This window comes from Phyllopteryx taeniolatus, chromosome 13 (assembly GCF_024500385.1).
Source record: "Phyllopteryx taeniolatus isolate TA_2022b chromosome 13, UOR_Ptae_1.2, whole genome shotgun sequence".
NCBI lineage: Eukaryota > Metazoa > Chordata > Actinopteri > Syngnathiformes > Syngnathidae > Phyllopteryx > Phyllopteryx taeniolatus.
In genome coordinates, this window is record NC_084514.1 from 6,395,266 (window position 1) to 6,414,088 (window position 18,823).

The window sequence follows — 18,823 nt, forward strand, 5'->3', positions numbered from 1 at the left end:
CGGTTGCCGCTTCTCCCCCGCCCAGCCGGCCGTCTCAGAAGAGCAGGCTTGGGGGTATGGCCAGGCTGAGGGTGCATGTGAGGGGAGAATTGAAACGTCAATAACCCCTCTGAAAAAGGGAGACAAGAAAAGAAGGGGGATGGAGAGCTTCAAAAAGCCGAGGATGCTAATTAATGGTATGAGAGAGGCTTCTCTCGCTTCTGGAACATTTAACGCTGTGTGATGAAGAGCTTATTTGGAGTCAGGTCCATTCCTACCGGCAAGCCAGTACAGTAACAAGTGCTTGAAGTCTCATTTAGATGAGAAAGAGCACTGATTTGTTAACCTGAGCCCGCAGGATGTTTCTTATTTAAAAAAGTGGATTTTTAACACTGTATGCTAACAGTTGTGTTGTAGTTCGGGAGATTGATCTTAACTCATCAAAGTCTACTTCTCAACTTTGTCTTGAGCTGCCTTAGTCTTGGTCTCACCTTACCTCGGTTTAGGTCTGGACTTAATCCCAACTATTGAAAGTCTTGGGGCGGTCTTAGTCGTAACTCCCCAAGGTTTTGGTCTCGACTTGGTCTTGACCTGCCTCCTCTTGGTCTTGACATGTTCTCACATTGGCTCGGTCTTGGCTTCAACTTGATCTCACCTATTCAAAGTCTTGGGCTTGGCTTGTTCCGCTAAGTCTTGCTCGCCCATTGCCTTGCTATTCATCTTGAATTGATCTCACCTTTTCAAAGTCGAGGTCTTGACTTGGTCCTCAGGCTTGGTTGCACATTTCTTCAGTATTGGCTTGATTGTTCTCAACTACTCAATGTGTGTTTTGCAATGTGTTTTACTCAATGTTTCTGTCTTAAATTCTCCAAGTCTTAGTTTTGACTTAGTGTTGACCTACCTCAGTCTTGTTCTTAACCGGGTCTTAACTCCTTAATGTTTCAGTCTCCACTTGATCTTGTCTTGGATCTACCTTAATCCATACGCCCTCAAATTGCTTCAGTCTTCTCAACGTCATGGTCTCAACTAGGTCTTGACCTGGCTTAGTTTTGGTGGTAACTCAGTCTCACATTGCCTCAGTTATGGTCTTGATTTGGTCTCAGAAACTCAAAGTAATGGTCACTTTGTCTCAACCTCAGGTGTTGGTCTCAACTTGGTTGGCGTTAGTCTAAACTTCTGAAAATATTGGTCTTGACTTATACTCCACTCCTTAAAGTCTGCAATTTGTATTTCCCCAAAGCAGTAATACCTTCTTATACCTGCTACTCGTGCAAACGTAATGTCCACTATGGATGTGGAACTGGGCTGTAAATAGAGTGACCCGGAAGATTTTACCGTGTAGAGTTGAGTGGACAGCCAATAGTAAACACAAGCTCACTCTTTCTCAATATTGTGAACCTATTTAAAAGAAACTAGTGAACGTTTTAGGCTGCGCTTCCTCTCTTTCCACATTCTCTAGTAGTTATAATTCACTTTTTGTCGTGTTTTGTATGAACATTGTTTGTACCGTGCTCAGTTCACCAGATCTGTGTCTTGATATAGATCATCTCAGCCAGTGATTACGTTATTTTAGCAGGATTTTGTACAAAAGACACTTGTTTTGGAAGAAAATGTATACAATTTTAGGGCTACTTTAGTGTTTTTGTGTTATAGAAATAACAAATCTTTAAGCCTGAAACAAACCGTGGAAAAATATGCTTTTTTATTTATTTATTTATTTTTTTGGTTAAAAGATGATTTGTACCATTCTCGTCAGTCTCTATCTTCTCTTCAATTCTCCTGAGAGCCCACTGAGTCCTTTGAGGCGAAATGAAGCTAACAAAAACGGGTGCGTTATCTATAGAGAGGGGTGAATGTGTGCCAAGGCCCGATGGAGGACACACGGCCCGGGTTATTGACTTGTAAAGATGCCGGTAGGTGAGGGGTCTTGACAAGACGCGAGCGGCTCTACGCTCTCGTAAAGCCGAGTGATTTCTACACTAGTTGGCTCCCCGGAGAGAGAGACAGAGAGCCCTGCTCGTCTGTATGGAAAAATGCGGCGATGAAAAGAATGAAAGAGTAGTTTTGTGAAAGGAGATGCTCGTTCCTGTTTCTGGCGGGAATGAGAGCAAGAGGGGCGGGTGAAGAGGGCGGAACGAGCTCTCTACTGTATGTATGTATGTATGTCAGTCGTCTTTGTGTTATGGTTTATGTAAGATTTTGTAGTACAAGCCTGCATGTTTATTAGTTGCGATGCAACATAAACAGCAACACAAGCGCATACAGAGCATGTATAAACTCCTCTCCATGCTGATGGATCAGATTAATTTATGAGGCTAAACTGCACTGACATAAAGCAATGCAGGCGGAGGGGGGAGAAGGAAGTTTACACTGACTCTCCGGCGCGGGCCCGAGCCAAAGCCCCCGCAGGGATCCGGCTGGGTTTGAACTTTATCAGGGGCTACACTTAATCAATAGCATATCGGAAAAAGAATTAATTACTAAAGCAGAATAAAACAGCCGCATTTTAAAGCGAGGATTCATCAATTCCGTAATCTCTTGGTTACAGCTCAGGTGTCTGGAGGATCATTTCAACTCGGTGTAATGAGGAACTGTGGGAGTTTACAGCCAGCCTCTGCTGTCCCACTCCTGTGTGTACGTGCACACGCACACAACACACACACATATACACACACACACACACACACACACCTTACAATAACGCTCTTAGTCTAATCAAAATATTTTCCTCCCTTTTCGCCTTTATTCCCGAGCATTTGTGGTTGTTTACCTGTTTTGTCCTGTTTTCGTGAGAATTTAAACATAAAATTAATGCACCGTAATTTGTAGAAAAGATGCATTTAAAAAAAAAAAAAATATATATATATATATATTAATGAATGTTATGTAATAAATATACTTGAAAATTGTGGTATAACGTACAGTATAAATATTTTCTTCTGGCCAGCATTTACAGCGCAGTGTGTCTGCCATTTTGGGGGAGTTATTTCTTTGGATGAGCTCCTTATACATAAACGGGCTAGCGTTAAATTCAGATTATAATAAACAACAGAATTTTTCTTATGATTACCTGTTCATTTTTCATGTTTTGTTGTTTAATCTTAACATTTATCCATCCATTAGCTATACAGTTCATCCTTTCTATTGTTGTACAAACTACCGATGCATGCAACATATCCAGTTATGAACATAGTAAAGCTTGAAATTGTCGTACAGTTGCCTACAAAATTTTTACGTAAACACTTTTCCTCCTCTCATCTTTTAACATGAATCCAAACATTTTTGGACATTTTATCCTGTCGATTGTTGTGTGAGCTGTTTACGTGAATAGCATTCAGTTATGATTATAATACAGCAGTTAGTTGTTTTTTGTTTTTTTTCTTAAGTTTCCTACTAAATCAACTATAATAAAAACTACTTTCATTAATATCGTTTCAACTTTTAACCATCGTAGATCAACTTTCTGTCCCAGCTGTAACTTTGATCCAAGGTAAACCAGGGAATCAACACGACGTCAGCAATGTGAACTACTACATGGCCAATGACGGCATTTTTTTTTCAACTATATTCAGATCTTCCTTCTGCTCCCCTCCCTTTCCCATTTTCTGTGAATTCCTGTCTTTGCGCGGAATGAGACAACAACTTATTAAAGCTGAAATCTGTGGTGCGAGCTCCGATGAGAAAGCAAGATTCCCGCTGCTGTAACCATCAAACTGGACATTCCTCCTGGCCAGGCCGGGACACCGCTGGCGTTGCAAAAAGAGGGGGCGGCATGAGGGTGTAAAGATCAAGCTACCACACTCAAGCAGCCATTAAAAAAATGTTTTTAGTAAATGGTGAGCACATTTAGATACTGGTTGTGCTCTCCCGACGACCGCTGCTTTCCAGCCCTCCTAGCGTTTGACCTACACCCTCGCATCTCGAGTCTGTAAACGGACTGTCCTCGATTTGCCATAATGGGGGTGCGGGGGGTTTCAAGGGAGGTTGCAAGGGGGTTATGGGTGATGAATTGGCTTTTTAGTGAGCTCATTAGGAAGCCAAACAGAGTTTAGACTAGCGGAGCAGGGCAACAGCGCAGTAATCAGTTCTGCTCGCTTTGTTCCTTTGCCTCCAGGACATTCATGGGAAGAAAAAAAAAAGCGACGAAGAGAGAGAAGGAGAAAAGGTTTATGGCGTTTGGTTGATGAGAAGACTGCAGAGAAGCGAGAATCTGATGGTTGACTTGTTGATTTATAACCCTTTGAATCCATTTCGGCTATAGAGCAACCTCCCCCAGCACCACAGTATATGTTACTGATGATCAGGTGTGCCAAAGGATGTCTTTAATAGAAAAATAAAACCATTTAAACAGTAGGATTATTTGTTTGATAGGTTTTCCATGGTAATTGAGGGTGGAAATGTATTACTGATGCTTCTATCTGACCTTTGATGTCAAACAATGTCGACTATTCCACAACCCAAAGCCATCATGGCTGCACATGTGATTAAAGTGTATTTCTACCAAAGATGGGGTTTTATACAACAACATATCAATATTTCTGATTATATTCATCTAGTTTACTCAGTTTGGGCGCTGCACAGTGCTCTTTGTTGCAAAATTGAGGAACATACGAAATTCTTTTGAAGGTTAAAAGGTCGATAGAAGAAGAATCATTGTTTCATGCCAACATTGCCTCACTCTCACTCCTTTTGTGTAATCTCCGTGGTTTAATATTTAATGCCGAAGTATGCTGATCTGGATGCCCGTTTTTCCTGTCTATTGTAAAAATCCAGATAACGGTGGCGTGAGTGGGCTCAATTTTACCGACAGTTTTGTGATCAAAATAGTTTTTTGTGCCAGATTTGGTAGAGAACTGTTGACAATACGAGTTGCTCAGTAGCCTCAGAGAGTGTGAAACGTCTGCCGGGTACACAAAGCCCCTTCATTAGCCGCTCATCCTTGTCGTCTGAGTGAGAGGCAGTCATGGGCATCACAGCTCCCTTTGAGTTTCGCACCCACCCCTGCAATTTAGCCCTTTTGCCATCCATGCAAATTGGGTCCCGACATCTGCAAGTGGCTGCCTCCTTTTGGGTTTTACTCATCTTCATTTTCTGTGGCTGTTGTAGACCCCCCAAAATATATATATTAGACTAGTCCACATCTGTGCATTATTCTGCTCAGCGGAAGCAGGAGTTCAGAACATTCAGAGATACGTTCTTGCATCCCTTTAGAACGATATTAAAGAAAAATGTATTGTTACTTTTCCCCATCGTTGACTGAGGAAATGTTGACAGTCCATGTAATCCTGCATTGGCACCTTTATCGGAATCCCTGTCAACGCTGAGTTGACAATTGAATGCGGCACGGTGTACGACTGGTTAGCCCATCTGCCTCACAGTTCCGAGGACCCGGGTTCAAATCGGGGCTCGTCTGTGTGGACTTTGCATGTTCTCTCTATGCCTGCGTGGATTTTTTTCTCCGGGTACTCCGGTTTCCTCCCGCATCCCAAAAACATGCATGGTAGGTCAATTAAAGACTCTAAATTGCCCGTAGGTGTGAATGTGAGTGCGAATGTTGATATGTGCTCTGTGATTGGGTGGCGACCAGTTCAGGGTGTCCCCGCCTCTCGCCAGAAGATAGCTGGGATAGGCTCCAGCACGCCCGCGACCCTTGTGAGGATAAGCGGTACAGAAAATGGATGGATGGATGGATGACAATTGAATTAGCTTTGTATCAGCCAGTACTATTTTTTGAGGGGGAGGGGGGCTTGAAATGTAAAAACAACTTCCCCCCCCCCCCCCCCACAAACAAACTCACTCTTAAAAACAACCTCCACCCGCCGGCTTCCGACTCTTTTGGCGGGGATGTGCGCGGAGGGGTCACCGCGAGAGGCCTTGTATCAGCGGAGAGGCGATACTTATCTCCGGCATTCCAGAGATGACAGAGAGATATGTGCCTGATGGCAGGGTTAGGGGGGCTTAGCGAAAGGGGGTGGAGGAAGGGAGGGAGGTGCAGGAGTTTTTGAGCTACTACAACCCCCTCCTCCCCACTAACCCCTTCCTACCTTCCTCCCTCCCTCGCCTTCCTCCTTACTGCATGACTGCCTCGGCTCCTCACACGTAAAACCCATCTAATTAGACGCTCTTATTCCACTTCATTAAGGGAACACTTAATGATGTGTTTTGGGGGAAGACAACTGCATATTACCTCTCATGCAAGTGGAGTCGTTGAGTCGTAGCCGCCAGGATGCACGTACAGCTGCGTTTGAAGTGTTTGTCTCATGATTGCTGGAGGAGGACAGCAAAAAGTGTGTATGGGAGGGAGGGGGTGAGTGACAGTTTTGCCTCTTTCACCTTTAGCCGCTGTCCTGGTGGTAGAAGGGGGAAAAGGGGGGAGAAGGCGGGTAGTGACATCTGAGTTTGGCAGGGAGCCTCGCTGAAAGAGAGAGTTTGTTGTAATTGCTCTGACAGGTTTTAGGGCTGTTAATGACTCCGGCCCGAGCGCTACCAATTTGTCAGCATGCTAGCTGTTTACTAAGCTGTTGTTTTATGGTCCAGTGCGAGGGCCTTGCCGCTTGTTTAAGCACAGATCAGGAAATAATCAGTGTAAAAACTCCCCCGGCTGCTGCCACGCTTAAAAAAAAAAAAAAATAAAAATAAATAAAAAAACAGCTCAGTTTTAAGAGCCCTCATCTACTGTATGGATTTGAATGAGTGCAATAGACCAAATGGTGAGGGTGAGGGGGCGCATTTGGCGGGGTTCACAGCAAAGCAGACTATAAGGGTCCTTTTACATGGGACTGTTGTTACTTTAATCGGTGTCGTTTAGCAGTTTGTTGACAGCAATGGAATTTTGTGTTTGTTGACAGATATACAGTGTTGCAGTTGTGCTTTTGTAAAAACTGAAAACGGCAAATGTGCCCATGCACCTACATCAGAATTTGACGTTAAGTAATGGGAGTCCGAGTTTAGAATTCACACAAGTACCTGTAATGCGATTTTGAGTTTAGGATTTGACATCATGAGATTCCAAAAATTCTGAAATGAATATTAGTAATGTGGTTCCGAGTTGGCGGCACGGTGGACGACTGGTTAGCACATCTGGCTCACATTTCTGAGGACCGGGGTTCAATCCCCAGCCCCGCTTGTGTGGAGTTTGCATGTTCTCCCCGTGCCTGCGTGGGTTTGCTCCGGGCACTCCGGTTTCCTCCCACATCCCAGAAACATGCATGGTCGGTTAATTGACAACTCTAAATTGCCCGTAGGTGTGAATGTGAGTGCGAATGGTTGTCTGTTTGTATGTGCCCTGCGATTGGCTGGCAACCAGTTTAGGGTGTACCCCCACTCCTGCCCGATGATAGCTGGGATAGGCTCCAGCACGCCCGCGACCCTAGTGAGGAGAAGCGGCTCGCTCAGAAAATGGATGGATGGATGGTTTCGAGTTTAGAAGTAGACATAATGCAATTAGGATTTCATGTCAGATTTGATGAAAATTTGGCATAATGTGATGAAGAGTTCATAATTCAATGTAAGAAATGTTATTCTAAATCTAGAATGTCATGTACATAAGTAATATTATTCCGAGTTTAATATTTGATGCACAAAATGCAAGTCCCAGTTGAATGTATAATGTACGTATTCTGAGTTTAGCATTTGAGATAAGTTGTAATTTTGAGTTTAGAATTTGATGTAAGTAATGCGATTCCCAGTTTGGAATTTCACAAAATGTGGTGAGGAATTTCAAATTTCCTGTACAGGAAGTAGCCAAATGTAATTTCGAGTTAAGCGTTTGAAGTATGCAATACCGACTTTAGCATTGGAAGTAAGTAATCCGATTCAGAGTTTAGCATATGACATAGCTAATGCAATTTTGAGTTTAGAATTTGAAATGAGAGTCCAAGTTTGAATTTTCCGTAAGTAACGCGTTTCCGATTTTTTTATTTTATGCAATGAATGTGATTTTGGCTTTGAAAGTCAAAGTAACCAGTATGTTTCCAACTTTAGAAATTAACGTAAGTCATGCATTTCCGAGTTTTGGCCAAGTTTAGAATGTTATGTAATGTGGTTCTGACGTAGAAATTGGGCATATTTTGAGTATATAATTCGGCATGTGAAATATTTAGTAAATATTTAGCTGCTGTGTCCAGTCACATTACTTACAATTGCTAATGAAAACTCGCAGGCATCGGTGGTGTGATCTACCGCAAATGTTGGGCCATTCCCTTAGTGTGAACACTTTTTTCGTTTTTGTATGTGTGATTGGGTGTGCCTCACGAGCATGTGGTCCAAGAAGCGGCAAAGACCCCTCCATAAATCCAGAGTAAATAAAAGGGGGTAACCAGACGGACAAAAGCGGGAGCCCCTGCCGCTTCTCCTATTGCGCTGCCATTTGTGAGTGTGAGGGGGGGTTGAATGTGCTAAATGCTGCTTATGTTGGTGGAAAAAAAGAGGCTCCTAAATCCGTCTCTTCTTTTCTGCTCATTCTCCGTGGCTGAGCCTGCAGGGCGAGCGGTGGTGTAATAGGATGTTGAAGCAAGGGAGGGGCCGGTCGCTATGGCGAGCTCATCGTGCCAAAAGGAGCGCCCCTATATAACGTATATAGCTTGTCCAGCTACTCCTCGTGAACCATGGGTGAAACATGCCTGACTGGTCTGCATAGACACAGAAGGAGGCAGACAGGGCCCCCGTCGGTAATAAGTCACTTTGAGCACAGCTTCCGTAAGCCACTGCCTCAACACTCTTGCTTCATTAGCCTGAAACAAACACCGGAGGCCTCCCTGTGCACGACACAACATCTAAAAACTCTCTACTCGCTATATGAATAGTAAAAAGCACCTCTTGTGGCAGCGGATTACCAACCATGACTAGGTTAGCCCATTCATTCTTACACCTTTATCACACTGCGCTCTTAGCTTACGTGACAATGTAAAAACTGACAGACCTGCAGAAAGAGCTTACAAATGCTAGTATGCGTTCCAGGCCAGTCGATGGCGAAACAGTCATTTGAAAATCCTTCTGTGGCGTACATTCAAGTATTTGAGGGAAGGCATGTGATTTTACCAGTAGCATTAGTGGTGTAATCAAAGTACACTTGGTTGGAGAAGCTCAACGTTTACAGTGAATTTTGAATGGTGGCGTTTTCAAAAACTTGGATGCCCATTTTCAAATGTTTACATTTTTAGGCTTGAACAGCAGGCAAAAAATGACATTAACACATTGAAAACAGACATTGTTTTTTGTCAAAGCTGCCTCTGTTTTTTTTTTTTTTTTTTGTCGGAACATGGCAAAATATATATATATTTTTTTTATTTAATGAAACTGACCAATGACCAATTTTAACTGAATAAAATCGTTTTTAACTTAAAGTGAAACTTTTTTTCAACGTTCTGTGTATATTAAAGGAAACAGAAACGTTGGTTTGTTTGGTTTTTGACAATGACCATTTTAACAAAAAATGGGTAAGCATATTATTACAGGGAAATTAACTATAAACTGATTGAAACTGATTTTTAACTGAAAATGGGAAAGAAAATTGTATTTGCAATTTTATTTTCAACTGAAAAAAGAAATATAAGAGAAAAAAAAGCATAATTTACACCTGCTTTGAGTCCCCAAACGTGTCAAAGTGGACACTTGTGAAAACGACATTATTATTAAAGTTGTGTAATCACCCCCTTATAGTTTTTTCTTTTTTTAACTCAAGTGCATCCATAATGCTTCTCTGGCCCTGTGTGCATCACAGGACTCGTCCAAATGGCTCCACTTCACCAAAACGCGAGTGGCCCGCTCTGCAGATTGTAGAACATGTTGGTGCCAAACCAATTCTTTGTGCAAGAAAATTCCAAAAAGCGAAGCCCCCCGCAGATGCGTTAATACGTTAGATAAGCAAGAGTTGCGGCGTGTTTACCGTCCTCCTCCACCGACCCGTTAATGAGCTCAGCCCCGAGACCAATTTACTGACAGGGAAGATATATGTGAATGCATTTTTAATAAGCACCCACCGGTGACGAGTTGAGAGGGAATGTATATGAGCGGATTGCGCTCTTGGACTTGTTTGTTTGCCCGTTGTGTCTTCTGTGTTGCGTTATTAGACAACCTGTGTGAAAATATGCACCAACTTTTTAAACCGAGGCCAGTCACGGCATCGCTGGCGTGTGTTTAAGGAAGAAGGAGAGCGGGAAAGTGAGTAAGGGCTTTCTTCCCCCTCATCTCCAAGGGTGATGCTTTTCCAAAAGTGCCCGAGGCTACACTCCAGCATCTCAGCTCCCTGAGGCCTTTTGGCTGCCTCCTAATAGCCAACCCCCATCTGCGTCACATGGCCAGATGATGGGACGCTTCCCCCTACTCTTGCCCTACACTTTTTTTCTCCTTTGCCTACTTTATTTTTTATTTTTTTATTTTTTCCCTTTTTCCCCCATCGCGCACATCCACACAGGTTAGAATGGCAGAGTTGCCAGGGAACAGTCAGAAGCCATTAGCGTTTGGGACAATTTGCCCTGCAGCGTTCCTTCTCTGGCTCCTAGGAAAGGAGGTGGGGGTGGATGCAAAGCACTAGATCTCCTTTAGATGTAATGAGGCTGTGCAAGTTGCCTCTTCTTTATTCTTCTGCTCCTTCGCCCCCTTTCTCTCTTTGTCTTTTCCACCTTTTTCTTCCGTCGCACCTTCTGGCCATCGCCTTGTTTTTTTTGTTTTGTTAGAATAAACACATGAATGTTGAAGACCTCGATGTATCCCACAGGGCATCCTCAGCATGCCCGAAAAATCGGCAGTTTTTTTTTTTGCAAGCAAATGTAAATCAATGTATATTAGGGGTCCTGAACAAGACCCCCAACTCCCAACCTCCAAATAAAAAGTCACTCGGTAAGCTCACCCTGGAAAATTATTAAAACATATTTTTACCCCCGACACCAGTTTCACTGATCGACGCAAAATGGGGTGGACATGTCTATCATAAAAGGACGCTTCAAAAAGTCTCTTGGGCCCCATGCTTGGAATTGGTTTGAAGCGGTCTTTCTGGGCAAATTCCAGGACTCTTACTTTGACTAACTTCTACTCGAGAATTTGTCCATTTGAGCCTCAATCGGACGTAGATATTTCGTTATATAAATTGCCGAGCTTTTTTACCAACCTATTTAATGAGTGGAACGTAGCATCAAAATTTTATGATCATTTTCGAGGGCCTGTTCACAGGCCTCAATTTGGCCCATAGGTCAAAGTTCACTACCCCTCCTTTTAGATTGTATTGAAAATGACCAGGATCCTTGTAGAACGGTGCAAACAAATGACATTTCCTAAAAATGTTTTGATAAAACCGGGCATACGATTCACTTTCAAATAGAAAATGAAAAGTATTCCTCACCATTTCCTGACAAAGGGGCGGCAGTAGTTCAGTCTGTAAGGACTTTGGAGTCGGAGGACACTGGTTTGACAGAGGAAAAAAAAGGGGGGGAAAAAAATCAAGCTCAATAGATGCCTATTCAACTAATAAAAATGTACTTTAACTCAAATTTTGGCCAACACCACCACCAGAAGTGGAAATTGGAAAAATTGGTAGCAATATACTTCATCAAAGAGATACCATTTTGCAATGTCAAGTACCATTGGAAAACGTCTTAGTTTAGTACTATTGAGGAAAAAAAAAAAAAAAGTTTAATCTAATCCAAACAAAAGGCGGCAGGTGATGATGACTCGAAAGCGTTTCCGAATGTTGGATCTGAGTAATATCGAAATAAAGCTTACTTTGCCTTAAAGTTTCTCAACTTCAGAGTTTTTTTTATTTATGTTTTTATTATTTTTTTTTATTTATTAATTTTTTTCTGTGTTTTGATGCAAAATTTTAATTACAATTAAGTTGCCGGTTGCTTGAGTGAAGTGGGGGCAAGAAAAGGAGACTCACAGCCGCTGGTGCACTTTCGCAAAAAATCCAACACACAGAGACAAAATGAGAACACTCACAAACATCTACAGTAGACCAAAAGTCAGGTCCAGAGGCTCACACGGACATACTGGCCATGTTCGTGACTTCACTCACTCGGACACGCCCCCTTTAAAAGCACAACGTTCAGGTGCAAAGTACAGTAATTACGCTTTATAAAACCTTTTTTTGGTTTACATTCTCCTTTATTATATTGTGGTAGTTTCCAGGGGCCGTATCAGATGAATTCATTCAATGTGGAATATTTATTTTACATGCGAGTAAATTGAGCTCGGTCACTGAACGAATTCAACTCCCAAGTCAAGAGCCCGCTGTACGTAGGAGAATGCCACACGTCTGGTTAGTGCATATTATTCGTGTGAGGAGGAGCTGAAAGCTTCGGAGTCTGGTTTCACCCTCGCAGGCGCAGAAGACGGGAGGTGACAAGCATGCTGGGTAATGAAGTGACAGGTCACTCTGTAAATACGGCCAGGTCGCCCTTCACGATGGTGGTGGCGGCGGCGGTGGCGGTGGCGGTTTTGCTGGTGGAGGCTATCGCGTTGCAGTGAAAATGGAAACGTCAATAAAATTAATCTGCCAGCCTTTTTGGCCGACGTGTGGGTTCCGCTGCGTGAAGCCTTGACCGCTCACAGCGGGAGAGGGATTTGCTCGGAAAAAACCAACACAAAAAAAACCCTAGTGGTGGAGACACACACATGCACACACACACACACATACACGCACACAAAGCAAACAAACAAAAGTGTGTTGCGACATTATTCAAGGGGCAGGGTGTTTAAAATTCACAGCGTCGTGTTGTTGACTTCCGCGTGGAGTCGCATTTCTCAGGAAGCTCTCCCACCCCCACGCAGTCGGAATGGAGCGGAGTTTATTGTTTTAGGCCTTCCTGAACAAGGATTCGTACTTAGCGCGGGATTTACGGCGCTGGGCCTTGCTAATGAATGTCCATTGTACAACGACAACACCACATATGTCCCTCAGAGGGTCTGTTGCTTCTTTAACTTCACACGCGGAGTGCTAAGTCCGCACTTCTCTGTTTTCCCCCCGTTTTCGTGTGGCTCCGCGCTAATGATGTGGAAGATAAACAAGGACAGAAAGGACTGAAAGAGGAAAGGGGGGGCGTAGTAAAAGTCGGATCCCCCTCCTGCTGTCCTTATATTCTTCATTTATTTTGCATTTTGATTACACCAGGAGCCTGTCCTTTTTTCTTAAGGTTATTAGTTCAAATATTTATGCGAGATTAGCGCTCGTATAGGTGCCCGTGATTGACACCTCTCCAAAAACGGGCCGACGTGCCAGTTTCGAATTTGGGAATGTCCGGGTCCTTCGCTGCCTCAGTGGAGGAGTTTTTCAGATACATAATTTAGATGCCCTCAAGGAAGGCTTTCAAGGCATCTGTGCCCGGGGGCAAGAAAAAAAATAACCACCACTGTTAAAAGTAAATCATTTTTTGCTAATGCACAATTAATGCGGGGAAGGAGGAATGAGAAGAAGAGGCTGCAAACTTTGTTTTAAAGGAGGAATCGTGTTTTCCTCTTGGAGTCAAACTGTAGCGGACATTAATGCAATGCTATGCTAGCCTGCCATGGTAATTGCCAGAAAGGGGGCGGGGAAAACAAGTCCATTATGTGCCTCCTTGTGCAACGACGCATCACCCCAAATCACATCTACAGTATACTTCGAATATGCATGACCTGAAAATGGCTCGACCAAATGCTGTGTATAAGAATTTATTGGAAATTGCACAAAAATAGTGAATAAAAATGACTAGAACATCCTAACCTCTTTGAAATGATAGCCCAATTTAGGCTAACGTGTCCAAATATATGAGCATATTTGCAGCTTTTTCCCACCATATTTGTCCAATAGTTTTTTTACATTGGCATGATTTTGAACGCAAGCATAGACATAGTGGCACTCATACTGTATGAAAAAAGTGTCCTCATATGAATATTACATAGGCCTTGGCTCTTCCCAATAGATTCCCAACAAATAATGCTTTAAAATTAGTACAGAAATTACAAAATATTTGGGGGGTTATGTTGGGTTACCCCAATCACTGCTTTAAAATGATGTCCAACTATAATAAATAATGCACTTTGAGGCATAAGTCTTGCTTAGGATATGTGGACATATTAGCAGTTCTGTTCTTAAGAACGTTTAGTAGGCTATGGTCACCATCATACACTTAAATGAGTACAAAAGTAGCACTTTTCCGCTAACCTCCTTACTGCTCTAAAAGGATACCCCTATTAAGATGTGAAAAATGTCTAATTCTGAATGTTACATGGTACTTTTTGCCCACTAACAGCGTGTCGAGCCGTACACATCCGCCATGCCCTACGTTATGTCAAGCATGCAAATGTAATTGAATTAATGACTTGTACTGTACGTCAAAGCTCCTTCATTGTTTTGTCCCCTCCCCTGCCCTCCCCTCTCACCTACTGTAGATCTGGTGTCCAACCAAAACACTCCAGTTATTAACCCCCCAGCCTCTTGTACATGCTCTGGAGTATAGAACAACAGTGCTAGTCTCAATGTAAACCCCTCACTCAACACAGGCCTTTGTCTAAGGCCATCTAAATCCCCCCACCCGTCATCCTCCCTCCTACCGCCTTCATATCTTCAATTCATAACAGCGGAAAATTCACTGTGTTGCCTTTAACGTCACTCTTAAGTATCAGCTGTGGTATTTGTCAGTGTATCTATCCTTCACGAGACGCGCTCTGGTATGCCCGTGTGGCATTTTATGTCTCACGCAGGCTTTATTTTCCGCCCAGGAGATGGTTTAGACAACAGCGTGGCATCGCCCGGCACAGGGGACGATGACGACCCGGACAAGGACAAGAAGAGGCAGAAGAAACGCGGGATTTTCCCCAAAGTGGCCACCAACATCATGAGGGCGTGGCTCTTTCAGCATCTAACGGTGAGTTTAAAAAAAATAAAAAAAAATAAATGTTTTTAATTATTGTTATTATGATTATGAATGCAAATGCAGCTGTCACACAGTTGTCACCGTGAGAGAAAGAGGGCTCACCTGTCAGCCACCTGTCACAGAGGAGCACGGTGACCGGGTCAATCTAATCACTTTGGACTGTTTACCCTGCTCTGCGCACTCTCGGCGGCCATAGGACAGACAAGCACAGGACTGCTAATCCAGTGTTGGGATGCGCAATGTTCGTTGGGTAACATTCTCGGTCCCAGGTGGGATAGAAAAAGCACTACGTCTCGCAGAATGCTGAGGGCATCTCTGTTTTTCTGTTACTCAATGCTGGTTGGCTAGCAGTGAGACGGAGATGCTAATCTGGAATCCCGATCCTTTCCAACATTGGTTTTCCATCATTTTTTTTCCCCCATTGAAAAGAAAAATGATGGGAGTTGAAATCATTTGTTCAGAGTTAAACTGTCACCATCACAAAACGCTTGTTCACTTTCCAGGCAATGTTTGAAATGCAACTTTTCAGTCAAGTGAAACCAACAACAATAAAATAACAAAAACAAAGCTACCGTAATATTTAAAAAAAGTGTAAAAAATAAGTTAGTCCGTATTGTTGGAGCAGTACTACAGTTTAAACTATACATATCTATTATTAACATTCTTACTTGTAAGACAAGTGTATAAATACATTAAACACTTATAATAAGTAACTATTTTTACTTTCCTGACAAGTGTAAAAACAAGTCAGTTTAGCCCAATATTTCTTTTACATGTCGTAAAAGTATAAAAAGAAGTTAACCACTATAAAAAGTAAAATAACTTTACTGTGACATGAAATATTTTTTGTTTTACAAGTGGCATGCCGTAGATCATTATGACCTGAGGGCCTGTGAAGCCCTTTGAGAGAGACTCTTTTGTGATTAAAAGCTTTACAAATAAACTTGATTTGTCTTTACAAGCGTAAAAATAATAAATAAGGCTCTACCATAATTAACATATTACATTTGCTTTGAGTGTAGTGTAGCATATTTATGACTTGATTTTTATTACAACTCAGCACCATATTTTTCCTGAAACGTCACTGTATCTTGTGTTGCTCTATTCTCTGAAGCGACGTCTTGTTGAATGAAATAAGGCACCGCCGTGTGTCAGTCTATTTGTAAGCATAGAGGGGATCGACTCCATGATCCCCCCGCTCCCCCCCCCCCCCCCCCCCCCCCTGCCCCACACACACTTGTCCCTTCAATGATGTCAGTACATTATCAGAACATCAAGCCGTATTGATTTTGCCACACGGCTCAGGTTTCAGCAGCAGCATGCGACACACAAGCTGGATGCAGCGGTAAAAGCCAGTCAACTTTTTGATGATCTTCAACCAAAGGGTGACCCTCCCCAAATCTCCTCCACCAAAAAGTAATGAGTGACCAGCAAATATGGCCTAATTGAAAGGGCTGTAAATCCATTACATATTGGTCAGGGGATAATCAGGAGTGCTTTAATCACTTTTATCTATTCAGGAGCAGTGAAGCTGCAACTGCAAAGCCCCCGAAGCTGCGCAGGCAGGCCCGCTTATTGCTTATTATTCTCATCATTATCAAAATGACTTCTGCAGCTGTTCACAGCTCACTCGCTCGCTCCCTGACTGCACGCAACTGTGACCATCAAGTTGAAAATATTTATTTGAAAGAAGGAAAAAGAAAAAAAAAAAAAGAAGAAGAAGAAATAAAATAAATAAATAATACGAATAATACGAATAATAACCCGCAGTCATATCATATAGTTCGATGATTCACTTTTTTAACATTCAAGTGTAAAAAAAAAAAAAAAAAAAGTGAGCCAAAATCAAAATAAAAGTCACTTTTGGATATTTGTACACATTTTTAACATGGCATTTTCCCATTTTTAAGTCAAGTTAAAAAGAAAATGAACCAGTATTCATAGAGAGAGTCTTAACTTTAATGACAATGGTATCACCTGGTGCAAGTGTAAAAAAAAAAATGAACCACTGTTAAAAGGAAATGTACAAAACTAAGTAACATTTGAGCATTCTTTACCATGCAAAAAAAAGTCAACCAACATAGCCACAGCAGTAGTGTCGTCTGAATTTACAGTGTCTCATTTTTAAAAAACATTTGTCATACAAATATAAAAAGAAGTGAACCACCGTAAAAAACAAAAATCAACAAAAAAATCCCAAGTGTAAAACAAAGTAACTCTAAAATTTTATTTAAAATTAAAAAACAAACCTTTTTAAGTAAAATTTTTTAACATTTTTCAAGTCCCTATAGAGGGAAACTAGATATCTCTACTAAATTTGACACACCACCAAAAAAAAAGAGTGTTGTTATCCCTGCCAAATTTAAAGGATTAAAAAAATTGCCAAGTATATATAAAAAGACTTCAAAATTGTGTAAAAAAATCAAGCCATTGACTTCGCTCGCGGACGCTGTGGGCGTGTCTGCTGAATTTGCTGAAACCACGCCCACTGAAAATGGAGGCTACTTCTTGTAGCATCCTTCTTATGCCTACACATCTAAAGTAAAAAAAAAAAAAAAAAAGGAAATTAATAATAATTCAAAATCTGATTTATTTGTGTAGTAACGGGAATAAAACTTCATGCAAATAAGTGCTGGTCCCAATCAGAAAGGTGCACACAGAGCTTTTGGAGTCTTTAGTCTAAAGCTTTATAGGAAAGAAGGAAGGCAATCAGTGGACAGTTTTTAGGGTCGTGCTTCATTCAAAGTGTTTTCAAGCATCCCCTCACCCCCGAGCACCCCGCCCCTTTTTTTTTTTTTGCCAGCTTGTAGATGTTCTCTCCAATCTTTATTTGTTTCCTTTGTGTAAAGCGTGGGCTCGTCTTGTACGAATAATAATCCCTCCCTTTTAACCTGCCTTTATTTCTTCACTGAGGAAGAGGACTAATTGAATTATCCCCCTTCTCACCAGCCAATTCTCCCACCCATCAACTCTCCCACACACACACGCACACACACATCCACGCACACACACACACACTTGCATCTCGCCCGCCTTTCTTTTAATTTGTTAAGCAAATGTATTTGCCGTCGCGGATGCATTTAGGGTTGAATTCTGGGGGACTTTGGCCCCTGAATGGCCCATAGTGGCATTCTGTCATGGGCGCATTCATTAACTGAGGGGTGAGGAGTGAAAAGGAGCCGCCTCGTCTTCCATGAGCCACGGGGGTCTCTCTACATATGTTCTCAACATCCAGCTATTGTGGCGTCCGTCTCAAAAGCTCCAAAAGGACAGGGCAGCAACCCCCCCCCTCTGCTACCCTATCGTACCACCAAGCACCCCACCACCCACAACCATTGGCTTTTGGATTCAGTATAACAAAATTGTCCTCAGTGCTCCCACCCTTCAACCCCCCCCCCCCGCCCCCCACACCCACCCCCCCCTCCCTGTTTAATTCTGACCTATCGAGAGCAATCATAACACATTTGTCTTCATTAAGTCCCGTTGCTGTTCTGTCATTATTTTTTGGCACCCGTGTCTGGGTACCAACTACCCTGAAAGTAGGGATGTAGTGCTGTTGATTCCACTCGTTTGCTGTCTAGAGAAGATCCAACATGGTAGCCTGCTCCAGAATGTTGAGCTACAGCCACTCTATGGCACAAATCCCCTCCAAGTGGCATTATTGTGACCAGTATCAAAGTTCACCTATTGCGGATTGGTGAACATCACACTGGTGAACATCACACTGGAATTGAAACAGTTGCGAACATTCTCCCATCGCAGTTAAAAATTGTTTTAAAAATCTATTAATTTTCCCCATAGTTTCCACATAGATGAAGGTAGTTACAATGGATTATGACAATTTCAGTTTTGTTGTTGCTGTTATCATTTTTCACGGTACTCTGATATTACACTTTTGACTTACGCCGCTATTGCCGTTTTGCCTGCACACCACAAGGTGGAAACTCAAGCCAGATCAGGATTTACTGTTCCGAGCTGAACTAAACTATGCCGCT

The 18,823-nt window shown here is 42.4% G+C and overlaps 1 protein-coding gene across 11 annotated transcripts in view; it reads left to right on the forward strand.

The window, feature by feature from the left end:
• The window catches only part of meis2a (Meis homeobox 2a), a 194,672-nt gene that overhangs the window by 114,214 nt on the left and 61,635 nt on the right, over positions 1-18,823 (forward strand). For 6 of the 11 annotated variants that reach the window (XM_061794452.1, XM_061794451.1, XM_061794454.1 and 3 more), the window contains one exon: positions 14,656-14,819. In XM_061794452.1, the coding sequence (XP_061650436.1) occupies positions 14,656-14,819 (164 nt within the window). The remainder of the gene's footprint in view (positions 1-14,655; positions 14,820-18,823) is intronic. The other 5 variants (XM_061794455.1, XM_061794447.1, XM_061794450.1 and 2 more) reach the window with 2 other exon arrangements.